Source organism: Cervus elaphus, chromosome 22 (assembly GCF_910594005.1).
Source record: "Cervus elaphus chromosome 22, mCerEla1.1, whole genome shotgun sequence".
Classification (NCBI taxonomy): Eukaryota; Metazoa; Chordata; class Mammalia; order Artiodactyla; family Cervidae; genus Cervus; species Cervus elaphus.
This window is the reverse complement of record NC_057836.1, coordinates 22,522,920-22,550,610: the sequence shown is the minus strand read 5'-3', so window position 1 is coordinate 22,550,610 and position 27,691 is coordinate 22,522,920. Positions and strand designations below refer to the sequence as shown.

Here is a 27,691-nt window from a genome sequence, read left to right as displayed (position 1 = left end):
CCTAAACACAGAATCTAAAACTATAAAACTTTTAGAAGAAAACACAGGAGAAAAACCTTTGCTACCCTGTAGAAAGCAAAGATTTCTTAGGTCTGTAAAACATTAACCATAAAACAAAAAATGGTCAAACTGATCATCAAAATTTAAAACTTCTCTTCGAAAGATACCATTAAGAAAATGATAAGGCAAGACACAGACTAAGGTATTTTATATATATATGTGTATATATACACACACATATATTCAGAATATATAAAGACCTCTTACAACTCAATGTTAAGAAAAAAAACCCAAGTTTTTTGGTTTTTTTCCCCCAGGAGAACTGACCTGGGCCTCTGTCTCATTAAAACATTCATTGAATTTCTAAAGAAAATCTGTTTTTAAGATCTTTATGCATGCATGCTTAATCACCTAGTTATATCCGACTCTTTGAGACCCTTTGGACTGTAGCCTGCCAGGCTCCTCTGTCCATGGGATTGTTCAAGCAAGAATACTGGAGTGGGTGGCCATTTCCTTCTCCAGGGGATTTGCCCAACCCAGAGATCAAACCCACATCTCCTGTGTCTCCTACATTGCAGGCAGATCCTTTACCTGCTGAGCCATCAGGGAAGCCCTGAAAAGGAGAATCAAGATCCCTTCCAGGAAAGTGAGCCTACAACTCATCAGCTGAATGTCAACTGAATTTATTATGAAGGAAAGGAGGGGAGCCACTGGAAATGGTCTGGGAGCCCAGGGAAAAGTCCTGCTGGAGGTGAAATTGAAGTCGAATCTGGATCTCTTGGGTAAAATAGTAAAACTTGCCTGAAGATTGAACCCATGGGCACTGCTAAGTAAGCTGGACTACAGATCAGGAAAAAGAGTAGCTAGATATTGAGCAGACAGCATTTTCCACAGAACTCCCAGGGGGATGCCCCGGTGTGGAAAGGAAGACATCATGGTCAACGGCCGTATCACTGTGAGGACACTGGAGGCTTTTCGTCCATGATCAAGATGACCCTGGATGCCATCCCAGTCTCTAGACAGCTACTGCTCCCAGATGAGAGGGGGCTATTCCTGACACCTGCGCCCACGGGGCTGAGCACGTCACCAGGGAGGGACCCGTTTCACAGATGCTCCCGTCCTTGCTGAGCTGGGGTGGCAGAAAGGCACTCAGTGGTTTTCAGATCCACTGGCTTAAACCCTCAATAGCTCACCTCCGAACGGTTTTGCCAGAGCTCTCACCTAAGGTGTGAACTGACCATCCAGACCCTGCAAAATGACCTGCTCAAACATCTGAGGCATTTCTGAGCTGGAGCTGAGTGACTCACGAGTTGCTCTCAGAGCGGTGGGCTTGTCTCAGAAGTGGGGCAGGGGCTTCAGTAGAAGCAAGAAAATAAACAAAGGATTACTGTGAGCATGTCACCATTCTAGCTTTACGGCCGTGTATATAGCTTGCCCCTGAAGACAGTGCTATCAGACAAAACTGGCTCAAAATCTCGGTTGTGCATATGATTGATCGTCTTTGTGACCTTGAACCAATTACTTAACCTCTTTGAGCTTCAGTTTCTTCACCCTTAAACTAGGCATAATGGTAGGACTTACCTCATGTGATTAAAGTGAGGAATAATGAGATACCAGGCACAAAACACAAAGAGCCCCAGATAAACACATTACCAAATACCTGTGAACTGAAAGAGAAACTATGTCTAGAAACCTCTTTTACATGAAAAATGGAAAAGCAAGATTAAGTAAATATGGGCAGAAAAAATTATGACCTTTGAAGATATACACATAGGCACATGTATCTTGTTTTATAAAGGCCCTGGTGGTGCAGTGGCTAAGACTTGGGAGGCCTGAGTTTGATCCCTCATCAGGGAACTGATCCCACATGTTGCAACTAAGAGTTCTCATGCTGCAACTAAGACCCAGTACAGCCAAATACATACAGAAATAAAAACATTTAAAAAAGGAATTTTAAAGGCGGGTGAGCAATTTTTACGGCTCATCACTATTACACTATCTTCAAGGTTTACACAATCACTCAGAGGACAATCTACCATTGTGTGTTTTGCTGGTAAGTTTTATTTTTGTTCTGAACTTCTGCTGCTGAAAATCTTACAACACAGTCAACATTACTTACCCCCAAGTTCCCTTACAGAAACATTTCACGCTATGTAATAACTGAAATCATTATTTACCTACAAGTCCTTCCATATGTTTTTGATTTATATGTTCAGCCATGAGAATGAGTTACTATTACCACTGTTTCATGCTACCAACATGGTAAAATAAAAATACAAACATATACTTGCATGTATATATACATTTTTCAAAAGATATTTTGAAAGCAAGCAGAAGAGTTTCAATAAACGATATCCTCTCTAGCAAGAGTACACTGCTTCAAAAATTATTTTTTAAAATTTCCTGATAGAATAAGCTTTGATGCTGGTTTGGGAAAGGTAGGTCATCCTATGGAGGATGTCTAAATGCTTTATGGAACTTCCCTTTCAAAGTAAAGGTAACCTTGTCAAAGTAGAGATACATACTTCAAGAGTAAATAGCTCTAAGTTAGAAAAAAGATGCATGACAACAGCAAGAGCTTCAGAAAGAAGAGTGTACATCTTCTAAATTCTAAAACCCTAAGCTGGAGATAGGTTCAAGATGGTGAAAAGCAAATTTAACTTTTTCACAGATCAAAAGAAAATGAGTAGACAAACTGTGTTTCACAGTTAACAAAATTCAACTCTATACAATCAACAGATTATTGCTTTTCCTCCTCTTCTTAAGTTACTTAAGTCTTTTTTAAAAAAACTGTTAAAAAAAGACCGCTTAAGGACTTGGGACTCACCTGGTGGTCCTGTGGTTAGGAATCTGCCTTGAAATGCAGGGGCCACAGGTTCGATCCCTGGTCGGGGAACTAAGATCTCACATGTCTCGGAGCAAGTAAGCCCACACACGGCAACTAGTGAGTCTGTGAGCCCCCAGCACAAGATCGCACATGATGCAACTCAGACCCAATGCAGCCTTAATAAATATTTTTTTAAAAAGACTGCTCAAGAACTTGAGACTCTATTTTAAAAAGTCACTCATTTTTTCCATCCTTTAAAAGTAATGTTCAGCTTTTAATGTGATGTCTCAGTTAACTTAAGCTTCAAGGTCAATTTTTATTTGATCTCAACTAGTCCACTTTGTCTGCATTCATTCTGCCTTTAAATTCTGGTTTCCCAAGCTGGTCAATTTAGGAATATGGGGGTTGGGAGCTGGAGGCCACGATGAGCTGAGGCCAACAAACCAAGGGCTTTCTGGCCTTTCCTCACATTTCAAATCCAGCCCCAGCTTTGTTCCTTTGTATAGATATCCTTCAGCGCCCCCAAGTGTAATGAATACACAGGGGTACACAACTCTGCTCTTTTAATTCTTTTTTCTAGCTAGAGGGGTTAAATGGAAAACTGAGAATTCATTCTAGTTTACATATATCCAAATAATGAATTCTCAGGTCTATAATAATCTATAGGGATGTGGCCAAGCCTTTAATGTCTTTTTGGAGATGGGCATATCACTGATTTTTAGCAATGCAGGCTCAACCCCCAATCCTCGACTTGGCTAATAATTCACTGCTATAGAAAGATAGAAATCAGAAGACTTGAATTTAAACCCTACTATTTGTGTGAGCCTGAGTTTCTCCTTCTTAAAACTGGGAATGGTAATACCCGTCCATCCATTCACCTATTATTTTACAGTAGTGTTATGAAGATTACAAATGAGATGATATATTGAAAATGACCTAAAAAGAGACCAGAGCTATAAAAATGTAAAGTTATATTATTATAAGAAATACCATCGGACGGCCAAATCTGTTTGGAGATCTGTTTTTCATAAGTACTAACATAAAACTAAGAAATTCCCCAATTATATGATCACATTCAAAAGAAACTGCTTCAATGCTTTATAAAAAGCTTCACTCTTTCTCCCATTCTGAATCTCAGAACTACCAATTGTGATTAGAAAGCAGTTGACATAACTAAGTAAATTAGTCCCAAGGGCAAAATCTGGGGCTGCAAATACAGTTTGAAATTCTGTCCAGTGGGCAACGGAAAGGTGCTCAACATCTTCAGTCATTAGGAAAATGAAAATCAAAACCACAAACAGCTACAACTTGACACTCACTAGGATGGCTGAAATAAAAAGCTAGGCAGTAAGTGTTGGTGAGGACGTGGAGAAACTGGAATCCTCACGCACAGCTGGTGGGAATGGTACGGCACACTTTAGTTTCTCCAAGAATTAAATACAGGGTGACCATTAAATACCACATGACCCAGCACTTTCACTCTTCGATGTATATACTCAAGAGAATTGAAATGGCTATTCACAGAAAAACCTGTAAGCACATGTTCATGACAACATTATTTTGTCAGGCGAGCGCATGCTCCTCAGTTTTTGTCTCGTCACAACAAAGATTTGGAGTGACGGACATTAAAGCCCCCCTCGGCGTCACAGCTCTCCGGTCTCGGACACACCGTTTTATAGCTCTCAGGTGTACGAACGGACCGTGTTATAGCTCTTAGATAAGTCAGTGTTATAGCTCAGTGTTACAGCTCTATTTTATTTAGATAATAGCAGGAAAATCCATCTTCAAGGCGCGAGGGCATGTAGACCCAAAGATGTGAAGAGAAGAGCACCCCAGCATGTGGGAGAGAGAGAGGGAGCTAGCTTTGGCTCCTCTTTTTATACGTTTCTCTCTCCCTGGGCCTGTCCTATGTAAACCGGGCCAGCCAGGAGTGCTGTTTGTTTTACCTGAGGTTCTCACTCTGGTCCTCGGACCTTCCTTTGTTCTATTTTCGCGGGCTTTTCCCTTCCAGGTCTTTTAGCCACCGCCATTCTGGACTCCTTTTCCCTATTCTAACTACCTAACAATTTCCTAATAGTCACAACGCAGTAACAACGCAAATGCCCATCAACTGGGAAATGGATAAACCAAATTGTGATATATTCATACAACAGAATAGTGCTCACCATAAAAAGGGAAGCGATACTGATAAAAGCCACACCATGGATGAACTCTGAAAACACTACGCTAAGTGAAAAAGCCAGACACAACAGGCCACATCTTATGATTCCAAGTATGTGAAATGCCCAGAACAGGCAACTCACAGAGACAGGAGATTAGTGGTTGCCAGGGGTGGGAGAATGGGGTGTGAGGAGTGACGGCTAATTTATACAGTGCTTATTTTGGGGGGTGATGAAATATTCTGGAATTAGATAGTGATATTGGCTGCACAAGTTTGTGAATACACCAAAAACCACTGAAATGTATCCTATAAAACAATGAGAGGTACCTAAAACTCAAGTTCTTAATCATTGCCTAGAACCTTCCTTCAGTTCAGTTCAGTCGCTCAGTTGTGTCTGACTCTGCGACCCCATGAACTGCAGCATGCCAGGCTTCCCTGTCCATCACCAACTCCTGGAGATTGCTCAAACTCATGTCCATTGGGTCAGGGACATCATCCAACCATCTCATCCTCTGTCGTCCCCTTCTCCTCCCGCCTTCAATCTTTCCTAGCATCAGGGTCTTTTCCAATGAGTCAGTTCTTCACATCAGGTGGCCAAAGTGTTGGAGTTTCAGCTTCAACATCAGTCCTTTCAATAAACATTCAGGACTGATTTCCTTTAGGATTTGTTCTTTTTTAAAATTTTTTTGTTTTATTTATTTTTTAGCCATGCCGCATGGCATGCAGGATGTCAGTTCCGCAACCAGGGGTGGGACCCACATCCCCCGAAGTGCCAGTGCCGAGTCTCTAACCACCAGGCCACCAGGGAAGTCGCATTCCTGACTTGCTCCTGCACTGACCCCATAATGGCCACCTTCCTAACGTCACTCTGACTGGAAGCGTCTTCCGGAGGTCTTTCTTCAGCTCTAAGAACCTGACGCTGTGGCTTCGTTGCTCGAGCTTTAACACATCTGCTACCTCCTGATTTTGCCTGTGACCCATATGATCAGCTGTCTCCGCTTCAGACAGTGGACTGCCCCTTGCCGTCAACCAAAGTTTGGCCCATTGTAGCCCACCATCATCCATCCATTCTCATGGGGATTCAGACAGATTATAAGGGTGAGGGTTTCCTAGGTTGCAACAAAAACTCTTCTGAGTCAACTCTGTGGTTTCTAGCTTTCTGCCCCTTCTCCAGACGACCATCCCCGAAGAGGACCAGGAGCTCTCTGTGGGAATCTTCTCCGGGGTGCTGCCCTGTTGCACAACGGACAGATGACAGACAGGTGTTTTCATCAATTACACCATAGGCTCGATGACATCAATTACTATACACTGGATGTTTTGAAGTGACTGTTTCCAAAAGCAATCATTTATGGTGACAGCTTAAAAGAGTAAACTCTTGCCACTTATTCTCATATCACACCTTTGACCTGTAAGTCAGACAAGCAGGGAAATCCTTCCCTGGGAAATCTCAGCCTACAAGGTCTACCGAAAACAGAAACTGAAATCCATGCTAGTTGGACTGTTTCTATTAGTAATCTTATACATCATATTAGGATAACTAGGAAGGCAGAACACAATATATAATTTAGTAATTCCCTAGAGATTTTAATGAATGTTATAAGATCATGTAAGAACAGGGACTTCCCTGGTGGTCCAGTGTTGCAGCAACCACCTCGCAGTCAAGGGAACATGGGTTCGATCCCTGATTGGGGAACTAAGGTTCCACACGCTGCAGAGCAGCTAGGCCCACACACCGCAACTATGGAGTCTGAGCACCACAACTAGAGAATCCACGCACCGCAAGGAAAGATCCCACATGATGCAACTAAGACCTGATGCCGCCAAATAAATAAAAGTATTTTACAAAATAAAATGTTTAACAGTTACAACTACTATCCACTGTGTATGCATGCTCCGTCGCTTCAGTCATGTCCTACTCTTTGCGACCCGATGGTCTGTAGCCCCCGAGCCTCCTCTGTCCATGGGGATTCTCCAGGCAAGAATACTGGAGTGGGTTGCCATGCCCTCCTCCAGGGGATCTTCCAGACACAGGGATTTAACTCACATCTCTTAAGTCTCCTGAAGTGGCAGGTGGGTTCTTTACCACTAGTGCCATCTGGGTGGGTATCAATTAAATGTCAGGCACTGTACTATGTACCACAGATACATTATCTTTATTTCTCACAAGGGGCCTATAGGGAAAATACTCTTCTACTAGAGCTGCAGAATCAGGGGTCAGAGATCATAAAATGTGTCCAGGGTCAGACAGCTCATACTAGCAGTGAAGTCAGAATTCAAACCTATGCTTTCTAGTCTAATCTCCCCCGATCCTTTCTTCAGAGCCCATTAATTCAAATATCGATTTACTTCAGTGAAATATATACCATGTTGGGCCATGTGTTCGGGACCTTTTTGATATCCTTGACAGATGAATTAATATGGCAATTTTCACAGTTTTCCAGTAGAGTGAAAGGACACTTTTGTTTCTAATTTAAGCACCACCATTTCTTTTTTTAATAACGAGGAGAACAAGCTGCCAGACATAACATGAACATTCACAAAACAAAAACCAAGAGGAGACCAAGGGGAATACACTATTTATTAGCAGATGAACTTGAGTGACATTTTCTCTGGCAAAGTCTGTTTGTACATTTTGTACTCTGACATTTCACTTATACAAGCATTTCACAATCCTTGACTTCACCGAGGGGGCTCAGACATGGCGTTTTAGCACAGCAGGGGGCCTCAGGGATCATTTCATCCCACCCCTCCTCACTTTACAGAAGAAGGCCACCCTGGAGAGGGTCAGTCCACACGGCAGGGACCGCCGGCGCCAGGGCCGGGCTCCAGATCTGATCGAAGGGCCGACCCCCTACACTACCACCAGCTTTTCAACAGCGAGCTCTACCTGGTCAAACGGACTGTCAGTGTGTGTCACAACCGTGACCTAAAACAGAAGTTTTCCAGACTCACAGACACAGAGGACAGACTTCAGTGGCCAGGAGGGGAAGGGGAGGGATGGATTGGGAGTTTGGGGTTAGCATATACAAACTAGTACATACAGGATGGATAAGCAACACGGTGCTACTGTACAGCACTGGGGGCTATATTTAATATCCTGGCATAAACCATGATGGAAAAGAATACGGAAAAAGAGTATATGTGTAGAACTGAATCACTCTGCTGCAGAGCAGAGACTAACACAAGACCGCAAACCAACTATGATGATGCGCGTGCTTGGTCTATACTTCAATCATAAAGAAATACATATATAAATAAACAAAAGTTTCTCAAGACACTATTTCTGGCCAAAAGGAAAATAAAAGCCTATCGTGAATTGATGTTAAAATCAAATGACAGGGTCCAATCAGTCAAGCATCTCCATGTCCGTTAGGAACAGGAACCTGGTCAGGTGGCCTCGACCTGCGCTAGGAGGGTATCACTCACAGTGGAGCCCAGTTTCTGTGTCCTTCTGGAATTACATAAGCCTCCTCCTGCTCCTGAGTAGTCGGCCATTTCCTGTTGTGCAAGGGACAAACAATGGGCAGACTGTCGCCAATGTTTTCATTAATTACACCACAGGCTGAATGGCATCGATTACCACATAATGGACATTTCACAGTGACCCTGCTTCCTTTGTTCAAACAATGTATCTAAATGTCTCAGCAAAAGGACCCATTCTATTTGGGTCTTTAAGAGAATGAAAAGACACCAGGAGCTCAGGAATAATTGCATCACTTTGCCCCAGTAATGATTTTGTGACTTGTCCAACTTCCCTTGTGCCTTCTTACCCTTGGAGGCAGGATGGGAGGGAAGAAATCTCAAAACCTTTAAGTGAGTCTCAAAGCTCAATACATCAATGTCAGGCGGATCACCCCCCACCCCGATGCCCTGCCCTGGAAATGGGCTAGAGAGTGACACTGAAAGGCAGCCAAAAAGGAAGAGAAACACATCAGGGTCAAAATCAAAGCTCAAGGGCAGAAATTCCACTCCTCCCTCCCCCGGGAGAGTCTCCCTGGACTCTAGAAAAGATACTAGTTCAGGGCCCATCCCATAAACATCCTAGAACAGGGGTCCCCAACCCCCAGGTCCCAGAACGGTATTGGTCCATGGCCTGTTAGGGACAGGGCCTCACAGCAGGAGATAAGCAGTGGATAGGCGGGCGAGCCAGCAAAGCTTCATATGCATTAACAGCCGCTCCCCATCACTCACATTACTGCCTGAGCTCCACCTCCTATCAGATCAGCGGTGGCATAATAAACATAATGAACTTGAATCATCCTGAAACCATCTCGCTCTCCCCTGCACCCCTGGTCCATGGAAAAACTGTCTTCCACAAAAGCAGTCCCTGATGCCAAAAAGGTTGGGGACCATAGTCCCAGAGGATCTTCTGCCTCCCTGTGAAGTCCCTGTTCTGCTTTCTCTCTCATTAAAGCCCCACTTTCTGCAGCCCTCCTGAGTGGGAGAGGGGAACATCACAAAACCACTGTCCAGCTTCCCTGATGGCGTCCCTCTGTCCACCTTCATTTCTGCCACAGTCCTCTGAGATACTGGTAAAAACCCCTTTCTCAAAAAAAGGTGACTGATCAGGAGCATGGAAAAGTTAGCCTTAAATTGGCAGAGCTGGCATCTTCGAGATGGATACGTGGGGTCTTCAGGGTTATTTTCTTAAGTGTGGCTGCATCCCATAAGGACTGCGTTTGAAATTTTAAAAAGTGTGCTGTGAAACCACGGAGAGAATACTAGAAAGGAATACGGGATCAGAGAAAGAGAGCATTAAGTGTGATCAAGGAGAGGAGTTGGGGAGTAAAAAGCCTTTGGATAAAAAAGTAAAGAGAGGGACTTCCCTGGCGGCCCAGTTGTTAAGACTTCATTTTCCAATGCAGGGGGTGTGGGTTCAATCCCTGGTCGGGGAGCTAAGATTCCACTTGCCTAGCAGTCAAAAAATCACAATATAAGACAGAAGCAATAGTGTAACAAATAAAGACTTTAAAATGGTCCATATAAAAAAAATTCTTAAAAAAAAAAAGAAACAGAAAAAGACAGTAGAAAAAGCAAGGGTTCTGGAGTCTTCCATGTGGGTTTCAGATTTGGATTCGAATGTCCGGCTCCACCATTTAACAACCACGTGCCCTTGAATGGTTTGCCTTTCAGGTCTCTGAACCCTGGTTTGTATCTGTCAGAAGTCTATGACAAGGTTCATCAAATGCCTGCTCTAGACCTGGCACATGGTAAACACGTAAAAGAAATTACAGTGGTTGTATTATTACTACTCTTACTCCCACACTAGGAGAAGAGCTGAAGGAGCCCTGGTAATAGATGGAAGTGGGCGGAGGTGAAGAAACTCTGGCAGGCACACAGTAACCTGGACTCCCCTTCCCTATGTGCAGGATTATAGGGAAATAAAAGTAAGTTTGTATGACCTAAGCGACACATTCACGATTTTAAAACCTGAGCTAAGGCAACCAACCAATGTAAAACTGGGTTAATAATGTGCTCTATAATCCCCTCACTTATGCAATTTAGACACGAATATAACCCGTTCTCTGACTTAGAGAACAGACTTTGGAGGTATGTGCAGGTACATATTTTACACCTAACATCCTCTATGCTATGCGTGAGGAAAGAACCAGAGATACCCAAGATGGGATGGTGACGATGCTGATGATAAAGTTTATACTAACATAATCGTCTGCTCGACCTCAAATGACGCCAGAGTCAGTGCTCTTAAACACTGTGCCAGGTGACCCCTCCTGACATGCGAGCAGCGCCTGGCATAGAGTCCGGAGGCCCATGTCATTGACACCTCGACTCCCCTACACAGCCTCATGCAATGAACACCTCCTCGGCACGAGGGGAGAAATGCGGCAGAGACCCCTTGACCGGGCAGAGCAGGAGTGTTTTTAGACAGGCTGTTGGCATATCCGGAGGGGGATGGCGATGCACCGGGCAGAAACAGGGGCAGAGTCCAGCAGAAGGGAGCACACAGGGGGCATGGGGTGAGAAAGGAGGCCAGAGGAACACCTGAGGCGAGTGGGTCCTGTGGCCACAACTGTGACAGCTACAGGACGGAGAGGCAGGTGTGTGGTGACAGGGGGTCTTGGTCTCAGCAAGGGTGAGAGAGCAAATGGCTGGTAAAAGACGGAAATAATGCCATTTGCAGCAACATAGATGGACCAAGAGGTTATCAAACTAAGTGAAGTCAGACAAAGGAAGATTATATATACACACTACAACATATAAAACAGATATACCTACTGTATAGCACTGGGGACTATACTCAATATTTTGTAATAACCTATTAGGGAAAAGAATTGGAAGAAATATGTATATATATGTATGTATAACTGAATCACTTTGCTGTACACTTGAAATTACTACAACATTGTTATCAACTATATTTTGATAAAAAAGTAAAAAAAAAGAAAACGGCTGAGGTGTGCTAGGATGCTTCCCTGATAGCTGAGTTGGTAAAGAATCCACCCGCAATGCAGGAGACCTGGGTTTGATCCCTGGGTTGGGAAGATCCCCTGGAGAAGTGGAAGGCTACCTAATCCAGTATTCTGGCCTAGAGAATTCCACAGACTGTATAGTCCATGGGGTTGCAAAGAGTCGGACACGACTAAACTTTCACTTTGACTTTGTGCTAGGATGTGGGAAGAAATCCCTACTAAACGCTATTTTAATTGTGCCACTAACGCTCATTCTTCTACAGTAACATCCTATAAGAAACCCCACTGGTGGTCTTGCTGCATTTTAAAGGCATGACTTTTACTTACTAAAAGAATCCTTTCATTTACACAGCTCCTTAGAGTCCTGCAGAGAGCTTGCATCTTCACTGTCCCATTTGCTCTGGAATGCAAGTTGGCTGTCGCCTTAATTTTCTGCAAGAGCAGCTCTAGCAATGGTTGGATACATCCCTGGACAAGTTTCAAGCTCTCTCCTCATGTGCAGAATGAACCCTGGAGAGTGAGGCCAGGACGGCATCTAAAATCTCATACCAGGATTACCTGGTGGTCCAGTGGTTAAGACTCTGCGCTCCTACTACAGGGAATGTGGGTTCGATCCCTGGTCAGGGAGCTAAGATCCCACGTGCCACATGGCGAGGCCGAAAGAAAATAAAATGATGGAGCATTTTAAAAAATAAATTAAAAAATATAAAAATCTCACAATACCAAAATACAGTCTGTCAACAAGGGCAGAAAAAAGTTAACTGTTGTCTCAAGCTCTAGGGACACTTCCTCAAGAAAACCTTCAGGAATCCTTGAGAAGAATCTTTGAAAGAATGAGAGATGTTTTTAAAAGGAGTTTGGCTCTGGAAGTGTCCTCCCAAGAAACAACAGAGACAGCAAATGAGCCTCTGGTTCAAGACATCCCAACAAGTGTGATAAAGAACAGACTGTTAATAGTGGATAGGCAGGTACTATGACTGTCACTGGTCGAAACATTTTTGATAACTTTTAGGTGTAGAAGTTGTGAGGAACAGCCCTCCTGGCTTGCTCTGTACTAGCCAAGAGGTCACTATATCTTTTCTAATAAGACCTTCTGGGCCTACTCTACCTAAAATTTATACCCCACTGACACTTCAAATCCTTTTTCTTGCTTTCTATTTTGATTCTTGGCATTTTTCTTACATGTGATATATAAAACTACTTTTTTCATTTTGTTTATTACCTGTTTCCTCAATGGAAGGTTAAGGTCTATGTGGAACGGAGTCTGTCTCTTTTGTTCAGCGATACATCCTTACCACCTGGAGCAGAGCCTGGCCCAGAGCTGAATGAGTTCAGAAATGAAGCGAACATGAAGAGGTACAAGCACAGAACATTCTGAAAAGCGTATTCTTATCTCAGAGAGTCAAAAAGCAGCAGCCAAGGAGACAGAACCCTATTAAGACTCATATAAATGAGAAAAAGAGAACAGAATTATTCCAAGTTGGGAAAAAAATGCACGTTCAAGATAGAGATTCATTAAACAGAAAAACAGAACGAACCAGGCTACAAGCAAATACTGGTCATCTCATCACTAAAGTTAGCAACCATGCCTAACTGTCATATTTCCTTCTAATCTTTTTAAAAAAAGAGATTTAACATATCTGAAATCCTATTAACTATACAATATGTATTATTTTTTTCCACTTAATATTAATGATTTAACTGTTTGCTTAATGTCACTTGATTTTCACTGACAGGAGGACTTAATCAAGTGAAATTCACTTGGGACCTCGGAGCCTTGCACCAACCCCTGTGAATCTCAAAGTCAGAATGAAGATGCATTTTAGAATTGTAAGTTTAAAGATGGCACACAGGGGCTTCCCTGGTGGCTCAGTGGTAAAGAATCCACCTGCCAATGCAGGAGACACGGGTTCGATCCCTGGTCTGGAAAGAGCCCACATGCCACAGAGCAACTAAGCCCATGCACCACAACTATTAAGCCTGTGTTCCAGAGCCCAGGAACTGCAGCTACTCAAGCCCGAGCACTCTAGAGCCCGTCCTCCAGAAGAGAAGCCACTGCATTGAGAAGCCCGCACACTGCAAAGAGTAGCCCCCGCTCACTGCAACCAGAGAAAAGCTCACACAGCAACAAAGACCTAGCACAGTCAAACATAAATAAAGTTACCAAAAAAAAGGACTAGAAAGAAATTGAAAAAAAAAAAAGAGAGATAATGAGATGTTCAAAATGTAGCCCCAAACCACCCTGGGCACACGACAGACTACATTTCCCAGCCTCCTCTGGAGTTAGCTATGGCCACGTGACTGAGTTCCAGCCAAAGTGACCTGCAACATTTATAGGTCTGACCCAGTAGAACCTCACATCTGTGCTACTCCACTGTTTTCCCCTCCTGCCAACTGGAATGCTATCAGCAATGTGGCCGTTGGATATGGCAGGGCCATAAAATGGGAGGAGCTTTGAATTCCTAACTCAATGGAGGAGTCACCTGCTAATCAGAAACATCCACCCTGATTATGAGCAAGAAATAAACTTCAACGGCATTTGAGCCATTACACATTCTTGAGTCTATTTATAGGTGCAGTCTAGCCTACATTTACCTAATGTGTGTGCTGTGTGCTTAATCGCTCAGTCGTGTCCATCTCTTTGTGACCCTTTGGACTGCAGCCTTCCAGGCTCGTCTCTCCATGGGATTTTCCAGGCAAGAATACTGGAGTAGGCTGCCACTCCCTCCTCCAGGGGATCTTCCTGACCCAGGGATCGAATTCACATCTCCCGTGTCTCCGGCATTGGCAGGCGGATTCTTTACCCCACTGAGCTATCAGGGCATTTACCTAACAGAGCTCTCATAACTTTTATTTTCTGTAACAGAATAAGAAAGCTTATCAGTCACTATGCCAAAGACACTGACACATGTGAAGAATATATGAACTTGTTCATTTAACAAGCATTTATTAAATGTCTACTATGTGCCAGGTATGTGCTGAGCATCGCAGCAACATTCAAATGTATTAACACATTATTGATCGGGAGATTTTTGCAGAAGCTAACACCTGTGGAGGGCAATTTATTTTGCAAGTGAAGACTGAAAGTCTCCAGTCAGTAATGTCTGGGTAACAAAAGACCTATTTATACATCTCTGGCCAATAATGTGTTACACTTCCTTATTTTTCTTCATGAAAGAGACACAGGGCAGGAACTGTCTTTCCCCGGTCCTACTTCCAGTTCTGTTACCATGTGCCCGGAACACTGCTCACCTGCTGGCTTACAGGCTGCAGTTCCTCTGGCTTTCCTCACAAGAGAGGTGGCTGAGGGGCCTCCAACACCACCCATCCTCGCAGGCTGGAAAACGAGCTGGGGGAGAGTGGAGCGGGGCTCCAGCGCCGGGCCCGTGAGGCCTGTACTAGGGCAGCTGGCCGAGCCGGCTGTCGGGGGCTCGACCAGGGCAGGTGACCTGGCGGCAAACGGGGCTGCTGCTCACAGTGCCTCACATCAGTACCCAGAGCCTGCACGGAGGGGCTCTCAAAGCAGTCGCTTAACTGGGTTTTGCTCGGGTCTCGCCAAAACACACAGGCCCACATTTCCAACAGGCGAGCAATAAACTCGATTGGGCCTTCGTCCAGGACTTCTGCCTTTTGGCAGGCCAGTGCTGGGCCAGAGGAAGTGAGGGGCCAGGTCTGAGGAAGTGCTGGACGGCGTCCCTTACAGCCAGATACACCAGAATGTGCCCAATCCCTTAGCTGGATTTCCTGCCATGCAGGGGACCAGCTGTGTTTCTTACTGGAGAGGAAGGCTGCCCAAAGGACAAGAAGGGGGCACAACTCTGTCCCAAGGGCTCAACCTGAAATTTACACCAGGGTAGCGTGTCAGACAGAAAGGAAACCCGGAACGTTCCAGAAATGCCTCACCCTCAGCCTTTCAGCAAAAAGAAACCCAACATTTCAATGCTCTTGTCAAAATTTATAGCTTTAACCAATGCTGCCAAACCCATTTTATAATGTGAAGTCGAGCAAGCAGTGGCAAATGCCAGGATATGTTTAAAAGCAGCATCAGGAATCTAACAGTGTTATCATTTGGAGGACATTTGGTTCAAGGTGGCAGGCAAAGGGTAACAGCCTCACCTGGCCAGCGGCTCACACAAAGCAGCTTCTCGCTGAAGGGGCTCAGAGTGAATACTAACGCCAATTCAGACACGGATTCTCTGTGCAAACTGTGAGAAACTCACTTAACCTTGGTCAGCCTCTCCCCCAGCCCCATGGGAGGAAAAATGGTACAGGAAGTCAGGTCAAATACTTGGAAAATGGCTCCAGCTGGGTCTCAAACATTACAGTACTGTCGACTGAAAGAAATCCCTGCCCAAGAACGGGAGCTCACTCCTTCCAACACTAGTTGAGAGCCTACAGCATGAAAAAGGAATAAAAACCCGATGATAAGGTTCCACAGAAGTGGAATGTAAGTAGTAAGGTAAAGCAGAAAAAAAGAGGACGGGAAATCAGAAAGATTCATCCTCTACTGTCTCAGTTATTAACTAGGAGAAAAAGCCTGGACAAATCCCCAGTAAACTCAGGAACCCTTGGTTTTCAATGTGCCATGAAATGGCTGAATTAGAGAAATTTGAGAGTGTCTTTATAATCCCACGTAATCATGTGGCTTTCTAAGGATTGTGACTCTTAACGTGTCCATCTGAAAATGCTTCATTTGGATTAATGTTAAGAGAGCGTGCTTTCAACACAGGTAACAATGAAACACACAGAGGCTACCAGAATCACTCATGAATTTAGTTTTAAGGCCTTTAAGCAAGCACACAGAAACTGTAACGACGTTACCCTAGTGGCTTCAGCTCAGCTAAGAAGGTACTCGAAACCATGAACGCATTCCCTCACTGACAGCAGCGAGAGTGGGGCAGAAACAAGATCCAGGTCAGTGACTGTGAGCCACGCAGCTGTCTCAACCACGTCTTCCTTGGGCCCCCTTCCAGGTCTTTGCCACTAACCTTCCTCCCCACGTCCCCTGCCCCTGGGGAAGCCCTTACGTTAGGAGGATGCATGTTCCTTTCTTCCTTACCTTTCAGTAACCCCGATTTCAATGGAAGATGTGACCTAAAACTGAAAGTGTCTGCCTGCCAACCTGAATCCTTAACTAGAAACGATGAGATACCAACACAAATCACTGGAACAATCAGAGGCGAGACATTCACAGCTTAAAGGCCGAGGACCACTCACGTGCCATCTCCAGCATCATATTCCTCATGATCCACGCACCCCAGGCACCAGTTTGCTTTTCACAGAGCAGAATAAACAGTTAAATTAACTACAAAAACTCCAGACCGCACATATGTGTGGCATGAAGGAAATCAGGCAGGGCTTGCAGACTGGGTTAAAAATGATCAGTCATGCCGCTGTGTAGTTCTTTGTGATACTCAGATTGTTGATAGTACTTAAGATGAGTCAATATTTAGGCTGCTGCTGGTATCAGGAAAGTTCACACAGGCCAATTCAGAGCAGTAAGGATAGGCTTTTCTCTCTCAGTCACTATTTTCTGTTATTTTTTTTCTATTAGTCATTATTTTTATTCAAAACAATAACAAGAGCTAATACCACAGTGTTTATTATATGGCAGACATGGTCCCATACTTTACACAGAATAACTCATTTAACCCTCACCAGAACCTTTCTGAGGTGGACTACTATTTTTTATCCTCAAGTAACAGAAGAGGAAACAGGCTTAGAAGAATCAAGTCGCAGGACTTCCCTGGGTGGTCCAGTGGCCAAGATTCTGCACTCGCAATGCAAGGGGAAAACCATCCCTGGTTGGGGAACTAGATCTCACGCACGTGTCACAACTGAGGGCTTGCATGTCACAACTAAAGATACCACAAGTCTCAACTAAGAGACATGTCTCAACTGGGCACAGCCAGATTTAAAAATAAGAAGAATCAAGTAACTTGCTCGAGGTCACACAGCTCATTAAAGGCAGTGGCAGGGTCTGAACTCGGGAATGAGGCTCTGTAGTTCACACTCAGAACAGCTCACAAAATCAAGGCCGGAGTTCTTTCCACCTCCGCTGAGCCCTCAATAACTCCTGGACTCACAAGTGTGCTACCACCCAACAAAGCCTCTCCTTCAGAGAAAATACACAGGCTCCTCAGGTGTGACTGGTCTGTGCCAGGCGCCCTCTTTTTAAAAACCTGCCTAGTTCCCCCCTGTTCTTTCAAAACAAATGCCCCCAGGGCTCTTGCTACCTCAGGGGCCTCACTCTCAGAATTCACCTTGTATCTTTTATCCACCACCTCTTCTCCTCTCTTTACCCTCAACCCATTAGCCTGTTCTAATATACTACCCGCAAAAAAAAACAAAACCCAAATCTCATTTGATCTTCATCCACTTTTAATTCCATAGTTTCAATTTCTGCATCTGTGTAACAAGGGCCTTGGACCAAGCTCTCTCGGGTCCTTCCAGTTCTGACATCTGCTTCTTTTTTTTTTTTTTTTTAAATTCTTTTTTTTTTTTTTTTTTTTTGACATCTGCTTCTTACCGGAGAGATTTCCTGGAACAAGTTTAGTTTCTCCACTGTCCCCTGAAGCCCCGAGTTTATTTTCTTCTGAGACTCTCTGCTGGTCCCACAGCCGGCAATACTCTCCTCTCTCCATTCATTTCCCAAATCCCAGTTTTCCTAGAAGACATGACTTTAGCCTCACCCAATCCAGAATATTCGAGCTTGAACTCTCCCAGGCCTTCGGTTGTGAACCACAACTGAGTGCTCCACATTGATGGCACCAATCTTTCATCTTACTGTTCTGTGTATCTTCGTTCCCTTGCCTAGATGAAGCTCTCAGCGAGCAGGGACCATATCACGCTTCTCTATAACCCTTAAAGCCCTCACTCTAGGTCAGTCGACAACAGCTGCTCGGCCATGCTGGCTGGCTGGCTGAGGGTCATCCTGAAGCTACTAGGGAAACTAGTGGTCAATGGACAAGATCGTCTGGTATGAAGGAAGACACCCCTAGCGTCCACTCCTCTCTGATAAAACAAATTCCCATCAATTTTTTATTCAAGAGCATCATCCAAATTTAGCAATAGGAAAGCCCAGCTAACTTCTTGGTTTTCTTCTGTCTGAATCAGCAATGGTTACAGCCACATTTCCCTCTGAGCCAAACGGAAGTGATCCCAAGCGCTGCAGCTTTCAGGGCTTCTGGCTGATCCGGGTTCTACTTCCACTAACACACATTCTCCACGGTTATTAAGTTCCTTGACGTTTCCACACATATAGCATTATGTTACTTCCTTACACTTGCAACCCAACTTCCAGGAAACATCTGGAATAATATGAGCAAGCTGGTGTTTGATCAAAACGACATCCTCTGCTTTATTCCTTTGGAAGTGACTAATTTCAACCCTGGGGTTTGAAGTGAGCGCACACAGACACGTGTGTTTCAGGAGTTTGCACCAAGACAGATGACACGTCTCCAATGAAAACCTGCAACTATGCTGACCTCCTTGGTCGTAAGGGAGCTAACGAGGCACGGCTCATACCGGGCCTGCTGTCTCTGCTTGGCAACAATCCTGGCCACTACTGACGGCTCAAGGAGAATTCCAAGGCTCCTCAAACACAGAATTTTAAACTCAGTTTAACTGTCTTTAATGAATGCTCCACAGCACTGGTGCTCAACCCTGGTCACTCATGAGAATTATCCCGAGTGTGTTCACAAACACCGAGGCCCGGCTTCCTTCACCCGCCACCCACCTCCCTTCAAAAATTTCCATCTAACTGGTTTGCAGTGAAATCAACACATCACTTAAAAGCATCTCAGCTATACTGCATGAATGAAGGCGATATTTTAAGTATGATAATGGCACTCTGGCTGTGTTTTCAAAACGGAGTCTTTGTCAATGGAAAAACTGGTTTAAAAAAAAAAAAAAGATCTCCATTTAGTGAATGGTATTGTACCAATGTGAATTTCCTGGTTTTGTCCTTGTGCTAAGGCTTTGTAAGATGCTCACTTTAGACAAAGTAATGAGAGGCATATAAGGGATCCTCTGAATTATGCTTTGAACTATTCTCTAAGTCTGAAAGTAATTCAAATTAAAAAGTTTTTTAAAGGGGTCTTCTATTTTTAAAGATATATATGCTTAAATATTCATGAATGAAATAATATGCCTGAGATTTCCTGCAAAAGAGACCAGTTGGGGAGGTGGCAGGGAGTGGGGGGTGTGGATGAAACAGGGGTCTTCACAAGTTGATGTGTGCAGTAGCCAGACAGGACAGTAGCAGTGAGGACAGGAAAGGTCTCAGTATTTGCCTACTTCAGTGTGTGTGTAAAGTTTTCCACCATCTATACTGGAGTAAAAATTCCCAGGTGATTCTAACACTCACTCAGGCCCAAGACACCACTCTGGAGTTGAAAGTGTGGTATAATGAATTCTGTCTGTCTGGCACTATCAACTACAAAATACTTTACCCAGATCTTTGACAGTGAGCTAGTCACTTAATCTTTCTGTACCACAATTTCCTAAACTATGAAGTGACAGGTATGGAGTAGAAGACCCTATCAAAAAGAAGAGAGAAAACAATAAAATGTTGATTTATTCTAAAATCTGAAAATTAATGACACAGTTAATGTCTAACACAGTCAAATATGGTAAGGTCTTACGTTTACAGAAGCATTTCCCAAAGAAGGCTCTTAGAAAACACCACTCCTGGGACTTCCCTGGTGGTCCGGTGGTTAGGAATCTGCCTTCCAATAGAGACTCAGGTTCAATCCTTGGTCAAGGTACTAAAATCCCATATCATGCAGGGCAATTGGGCCCACATGCTGCAGTGAGGAGCCTGCATGCCGGAATAAAGATCCTGCATGATGCAACTAAGACCCAACACAACAAAATAAATACTGTTGTTTTTAGAGAAAGAGAGAGAAGTCAGAGGGTATGTGTACTGTGAAGATGCTAAAGATCAACTTTTAAAAAAGACTATCTATATAAGATGTTAACAGATGTTACCCAAGATAAAGGTTCCAAAATCAAATAAGTTTGAAACTTGCTTATGTTCTTTATTGTAACATTGCTTAGAACTTTTAATAAGATAATATGCATTGGGACTTTCTGAGGATGGTAATAAAATATGCAAAAAGTCTGGCCTTCTTTGCATGGAACCAGTTTTACAGAGCTTATCTTGGAAAATAATGCTCTAGATCAGTGGTTCCTAAATCCCACGTAATGGAGAATCGCATTTGTATCATTCAATACGTTTATTAAAATAATGATTCACACCACATGCTAGGCCTTCCGGAGAGGAGAGAAGAATTCAACACTAAAACTAACAAAAAAACACAAGTGATTCTAATGCATAATCATGTTTGGAACTTCAAGTTCTTCAGACCATAATGTAGTAAAATAAGTCAAATATCAAAAAGGCCACATGCATGCTGACCAATAAAAAAGGTCATATTTAATACTTTTCCATATAAAAGTAGTTAGTCCATAAGAAAAGCATATATGCACACAACATTCTAGGGAGAGTAAATAGTAAAATAATGGAGGTGTTGGCACATTTACATCTATCAGTAGAGCTAACGACTACTTTGTCATCTCAAGGATGTAGTACTTCTATTACTAACTGATCATTAATATGCAGTGATTCTCCACTTTTCCCCTGTGTGTTTCCTCATGTCCATCTTCTCCTGCCAGAGTCAATGACCAGGACTATAAACTCCAGGAAATGCCATTCACATAGGTGGTTTCTCCCAAGTTACAGCTCCTGACCTTTTCTTTATATGACATCACTTCAAGGTATCAGAAGAGAAATTCCTTCTTGATTGAAAATTTTTGAAAACATACTTACTTATACCTTGGTGCTCCCAGAGCTGTGCGATGCGCTGGCCCAGTCAATGATATATTTAAATGTTTAAAAGAAGTATCCACTTATTGTTATTCATAATTACTTAACAAGTGTACCACACACTCTTTCATTTACTAAGTACTTTCATGTGAATTATCTTGTGTCTTCACAAAAACCCTGTGGGTTAAGTAGGTGCAATTGTTTTTATCTAACCAATAAGAATCTGAGCTCTTCCTGCTAACACAGTGAAAAATATAATTGAGGAAGATGTCAGATGCTTTGTTCTCAGAGAAGTGATACTCGATTGGAAAACAAAACATAAATTACACACAGGAAAGAACTGAAGTGTCAGTCAAAGCAAATTAGTATGGCAGGACTTCACACATACTAACAACAGTTAACACCTACTGAGCAATTTAATCTTCACTCAACCCTTCGGGAAGGTTACTACTATTAGACCCATTTTTCATATGAGGAAACTGAGACCGAGAGAAGGGAGGTAACCTTCCGAAGCAAATAAACGGGGAACCAGGATTCAAACTCCAGATTAGTCCACTCCACAGACCACTCTTCTCCATCACCACATTTTACTGCTGGGAATGACAATGTTCCCAAAGTCATGGGGACGAATGTCAAGACACTGAAACAGAAAATGACTTCTTCCCAGAAAGGTGGGGTCAGTGGTGCTACCCCCCAGGAGAAGAGGACTCAGGAGACAGGAATCACAAGACTGAGTCAGCCATGCTACTTTCTCTCGATCCATTACCTCTTTGATTCGTTTCACCAAAGCGTTCTGATCAAAAGCAACAGCCTCGGCGCACTGATGGAGGTGGTCCTGATAGCGGAGACAGAGCTGCAGCACTTGCTGAGAATCCAGTTTCTCCAGTTTGGTGTTTGTTGGGGAAGTCTGGCCACTCAACAGCCCTTCAAAGCAGAAAAAAACAAACCCCAAATGAAATGAAAAATTACTAGTAAACTTGTGAATAAAGTAGTTTAATGACAAGTTTACTGGAGACAGAGTAAGAGGTTTAAATTTAACTTTTCATCTTTTGTCGTGTGCTAGTGACAATCACAGCAACTATCACTTATGGAGCATCTAGTATGTACCAAGCACTTGGCAAAGAGCCTCCTGGGCATTAATTTTCAGACTTATAATTGCCCAGGAAAGTAAATGATCATTAGCTGCATTTTACCAGTAAGGAACCCAAGATGTAGAGAGGTTAAGTAACTTTCCTAAAGTCACACAGTAAGTGGTTTCTACAAGACACAGCACCTGACCTTATGGCACTATTTTAAGATATTAAGAATACAAATCCCTTCTTGACTAAAAGAACTGTAAAATGGTTGTCTGAGAAACAGAAGGAAAAATATATATAAAGAAACTGTTAGGAGGAAATACAAACGTGAAGACTTTTTTTTTTTTTCATGAAGACATTTAAAAGCTGAGCAGGATGTCCACTAACATGCCATGAGCCTCATCCTTTACATTTTCTTCCAATATCAGTTTACCTGGATAACTATTAAATTCCCTTAAATTTGAATGGGACATTATTTTTCAAAGCCTTTCACACAGGATTACCTTACCTTTCTTTAAGGTGTGTAGACCAGGATAAGTATTAGCAGTTACAAAACATGAAATGCCAGTTAAAGAGCTTAAATGACATGCTCAGGGTCACACAACAAAGTCCTGACCAGAACTAAAGTCCCCTGATTTCTGACCAAGGGCTTCCTTCCAACTCAAAGGTTCACAAACTTTTTCGTGTCGGACACTTTGATCCTCCCAGAAATTATTGAGGACCCCAAAGCACTTATGTAGTTTAAAGCAATATTCAAAGCTGTTAAAAAATTAAAACTGAGCAAGGGGAGGAGAAGGTGAGACGAATTCAGAGTAGCACTGAAACAGATGCATTACCACATGTAAAATAGATAGCCAGTTAGAAGTTGCTGGTGTAACTCAGGGAGCTCAATCTGGTGCTCTGTGACAACCCAGAGGGGTGGGACGGGGTGGAAGAGAGGGAGGGGACATGTGTGTACCTGTGGCTGATTCATGCTGATGTACGGCAGAAACCAACACAACACTGTAAAGTGACTGTCCTCCAATTAAAAATGAAAAAAAAAAAATTCTTGAACATTTATCATTTTTAAAAATAATATTACTCAGCTATTAAAAAGAATGCATTTGAATCAGTTCTAATGAGGTGGATGAAACTGGAGTCTATTATACAGAGTGAAGTAAGTCAGAAAGAAAAACACCAATACAGTAATATTAACACACATATAGGGAATTTAGAAAGACGGTAACGATGACCCTATGACAGCAAAAGAGACACAGATATAAAGAACAGACTTTTGGACTCTGTGGGAGAAGGTGAAGGTAGGATGATTTGAGAGAATAGCATTGAAACATGTATATTACCATATGTGAAACAGATCACCAGTCCAAGTTCGATGCATGAAACAGGGCACTCAAAGCCGGTGCAGTGGGACAACCCAGAGGGATGGGGTGGGGAGGGAGGTGGGAAGGAGTGTCAGGATGGGGACACATGTACACCCATGGCTCATTCACATCAATGTATGGCAAAAACCACTACAATACTGTAAAGTAATTAGCCTCCAATTAAAATTAATTAATAATAATAACCCCATTATGTGCTAATGTAAATAACATATTTTAAAGGATATCACTATTTTCCCAAACAAAGAAGTAAGAAGAGTGGCATTCATTTACATTTTTGTAAGTCTTTTCACTGTCTTGGCTTCATAGCAAACAGCTAGAGTCTCAGACTGGCTTCTGCATTTAATATGTTGCTATTTTACAACATGAAGCCTCTGAAAAACTCCACTGTACACTTTTATTAAGAGGATGAGAGTAATTAACAATCATCTAAGTATTACTGTGAAAATAGTTTTGACCTCTGAGAATCCCTACTGGGAGCCTGGGGACCTCGGGGACCCCCTTCCACACCCAGAGCAGAACACTCACACCAGAGCCAACGGCACAGCGCGGGCCTGAAATAAACACGACGATGGCGCGTGCACTGGGCACCATCAGGATGGACTCGCACGCATCCGAGCTTGTCTTGGGAAGCCTTCCCCACTCCTGCCTCCCAACTGCCAATGTCAAACCTCCACTGGTTCCGAGGAACTGGGGCGTAAGCCAAGTGCTTCATCCCCTCAAGAAGCTGGAGGCTGGCTGACCCGATGGAGCTGTTGCAGAGAATTCTCTCAGCTCCTCCTCTGGCCAGAGAGCAGGGTGCAGGCCGCGCCCCGCAGGGCCCTGCTCCCCCACCTCCACCGCCGACCCTGGCAAGGGATAGCCTGGAGCTCCTCGCAGCCTGCCTCCCCACAGGAGCTTTTGACAGGGTTGACTTTGGCAGAAATAAGGATTTATTTTTCAGATCTGACGTTTTTATTGAGATCCTGTGTACACGATCTTGTGTATTCCTTTACGTAGCTTCTCCCAAAGGCAACATCTTGTAAAGCTATAATACAACATCACAGTCAGGACGCTGACATGGGCACAACCCACTGATCTGCTCAGATATTCCCACTTTACTTGGATGTGTGTGTTTACCTCTGTACAGTTTTTTCACACGCGTAGGTTTGTGTATCTCTACCACAGTCAGATACTGAGCCATTCCAACACCACAAGAAGTTCTTCTGTTGCTTTTTATAACCACAACTACCCCTCATCCATCCTCAGCCCTAACCACCACTAATCTGTTCACCGTTTCTAAAATTCTGCCATTTTCAAAAATGTTCAAAAAGGGAAAAATCCAAAATGCAACCTTTTGGGACTGACTTTTTTCACTCAACATAATCCCTCAGAGATTCATTTACTTGTTGCATGTACCAGTAGTTTGTTCATCTTTATTTCTGAGTAGTACTCCATGGTATGCATCACCCAGAGTCTGGTTAACTATTCACCTGTTGAAGGACATTTGGGTTTTTTCCAGTTTGGGGCAAAGACAAACAAAGCTACTAGGGACAGTTGCCACACTGGTTTTTCTGTAAACACAGATTTTCATTCCTCTGGGATGAATGCCCGAGAGTACAACTGCAAAACAAAACCAAGAGTACAGTCAGCAAAGACCAGACCAGGAGCTGACTGTGGCTCAGATCATGAACTCCTTATTGCCAAAATCAGACGTAAACTGAAGGAAGGAGGGAAAACCACTAGACCATTCAGGTATGACCTAAATCAAATCCCTTACAGTAGAAGCGAGAAACAGATTCAAGGGATTAGATCTGATTGACAGAGTGCCTGAAGAACTATAGATGGAGGTTCATAACACTGTACAGGAGGTGGTGATCAAAACCATCTGCAAGAAGAAGAAATGCAAAAAGGCTAAATGGTTGTCTGAAGAGGCCTTACAAATAGCCGAGAAAAGAAGAGAAGCAAAATGAAAAGGAGAAAAGAAAAGATACACCCATCTGAATGCAGCATTCCAAAGAATAGCAAGGAGACATAAGAAAGCCTGCCTAAGTGAACAATGTAAAGAAATAGAGGAAAACAATAGAATGGGAAAGACTAGAGATCTCTTCAAGAAAATCAGAGATACCAAGGGAACATTTCATGCAAAGATGGGCACAATTAAGGACAGAAATGGTGTGGACCTAACAGAAGCAGATGTTAAGAAGAAGTGGCAAGAATACACAGAGGAACTATACCAGAAAAATCTTAACGACTCAGATAACCATGATGGTGTGGTCACTCACCTAGATTAGTCATCCCGAGTGAGAAGTCAAGTGCGCCTTAGGAAGCATCACTACAAACAAAGCTAGTGGAGGTGATGGAATTCCAACTGAGCTGTTTCAAATCCTACAAGATGATGTTGTGAAAGTGCTGCACTCAATATGCCAGCAAATATGGAAAACTTAGCAGTGGCCACAGGACTAGAAAAGATGTTTTCATTTCAACCCCAAAGAAAGGCAATGCCAAAGAATGTTCAAACTACCGCACAATTGCACTCACTTCACATGCTAGCAAAATTCTCCGAGCCAGGATTCAATAGTTGTAAACCAAGAACTTCCAGATGTTTGAGCTACATTTAGAAAAGGCAGTGGAACCCGAGGTCAAATTGCCAACAACCGTTGGATCATCGAAAAAGCAAGAGAATTCCAGAAAAACATCTACTTCTGCTTCACTTAGTATGCTAATGCCTTTGACTGTGTGGATCACAAACTGTGGAAAACTCTTTAAAGAGATGGGAATACCAGATCACCTTACCTGCCTCCTGCGAAACCTGTACGCAGGTCAAGAAGCAACAGATAGAACTGGACATGGAAGGAAAAAAAAAAAAAAGAGTCTTATCCAGGATCACAGTTCAAAAGAATCAATTCCTTTGCACTCAGCCTTCTTTATGGTCTAATTCTTATATCTGTACATGACTACTGGAAAAACCATAGCTTTGATAATATGGACCTTTGTTAGCAAACTGATATCTGCTTTTTAATATGCTATCTAGGTTTGTCATAGCTTTTCTTGCAAATTCTCAACCACTGAATCACCAGGAAAGTCCAGATATATGTATACATTTAGCTGATTCACTTTTCTGTATGGCAGAAACTAACAATATTTTAAAGCAACTATACTCCAGTAAGAATTTTTAGGAAAAAAAAAAAAAAAAAGAACTGGACATGGAACAATGGACTTGTTCAAAATTGGGGAAGGAGTATGTCAAGGCTGTATATTGTCACCCTGCTTCTTTAACTTCTATGCAGAGTACATCACGTGAAATGCCAGGCTGGATGAAGCACAAAATGGAAGCAAGATTCCCAGGAGATATATCAACAATCTCCGATATGCAAATGAGGCCACCCTTATGGCAGAAAGTGAAGAGGAACTAAAGAGCCTCTTGATGAAAGTGAAAGAGCAGAATGAAAAAGCTGGCTTAAAACTCAACATTCAAAATACAAAGATCATGACATCCAGTCCCATCACTTCATGGCAAATAGATGGGGAAACAGTGGAAACAGTGACAGACTTTATTTTCTGGGGCTCCAAATTCACAGCAGATGCCACTACAGCCATGAAATTAAAAGACACTCCTTGGAAGAAAAGCCATGACAAAACTAGACAGCATATTAAAAAGCAGAGACATTACTTTACCAACAAAGGTCCGTTTAGTCAAAGCTATGGATTTTCCAGTAGTCATGTATGGATGTGAGATTTGGACCATAAGGAAGGCTGAGCACTGAAGAATTGATGCTTTTGAACTGTGGTGTTGGAGAAGACTCTTGAGAGGCCCTTGGACTGTGAGGAGATCCAACCAGTCAATCCTAAAGTAAATCAGTCCTGAATATTCATGGGAAGGACTGATGCTGAAGCTGAAGCTCCAATACTTTGGCCATCTGATGCAAAGAGCCAACTCATTAGAAAAGACCCTGATGCTGGGAAAGGCAGGAGGAGAAGGGGACGACAGAGGATGAGAAGGTTG

At 43.1% G+C, this 27,691-nt stretch overlaps 1 protein-coding gene across 3 annotated transcripts in view; it reads right to left on the bottom strand.

Moving 5' to 3' along the window:
- Window positions 1-27,691, bottom strand: part of BORCS5 (BLOC-1 related complex subunit 5) — a 96,207-nt gene that overhangs the window by 8,604 nt on the left and 59,912 nt on the right. For all 3 annotated transcript variants that reach the window (XM_043882652.1, XM_043882650.1, XM_043882651.1), the window contains exon 3: window positions 22,018-22,175. In XM_043882652.1, the coding sequence (XP_043738587.1) occupies window positions 22,018-22,175 (158 nt within the window). The remainder of the gene's footprint in view (window positions 1-22,017; window positions 22,176-27,691) is intronic.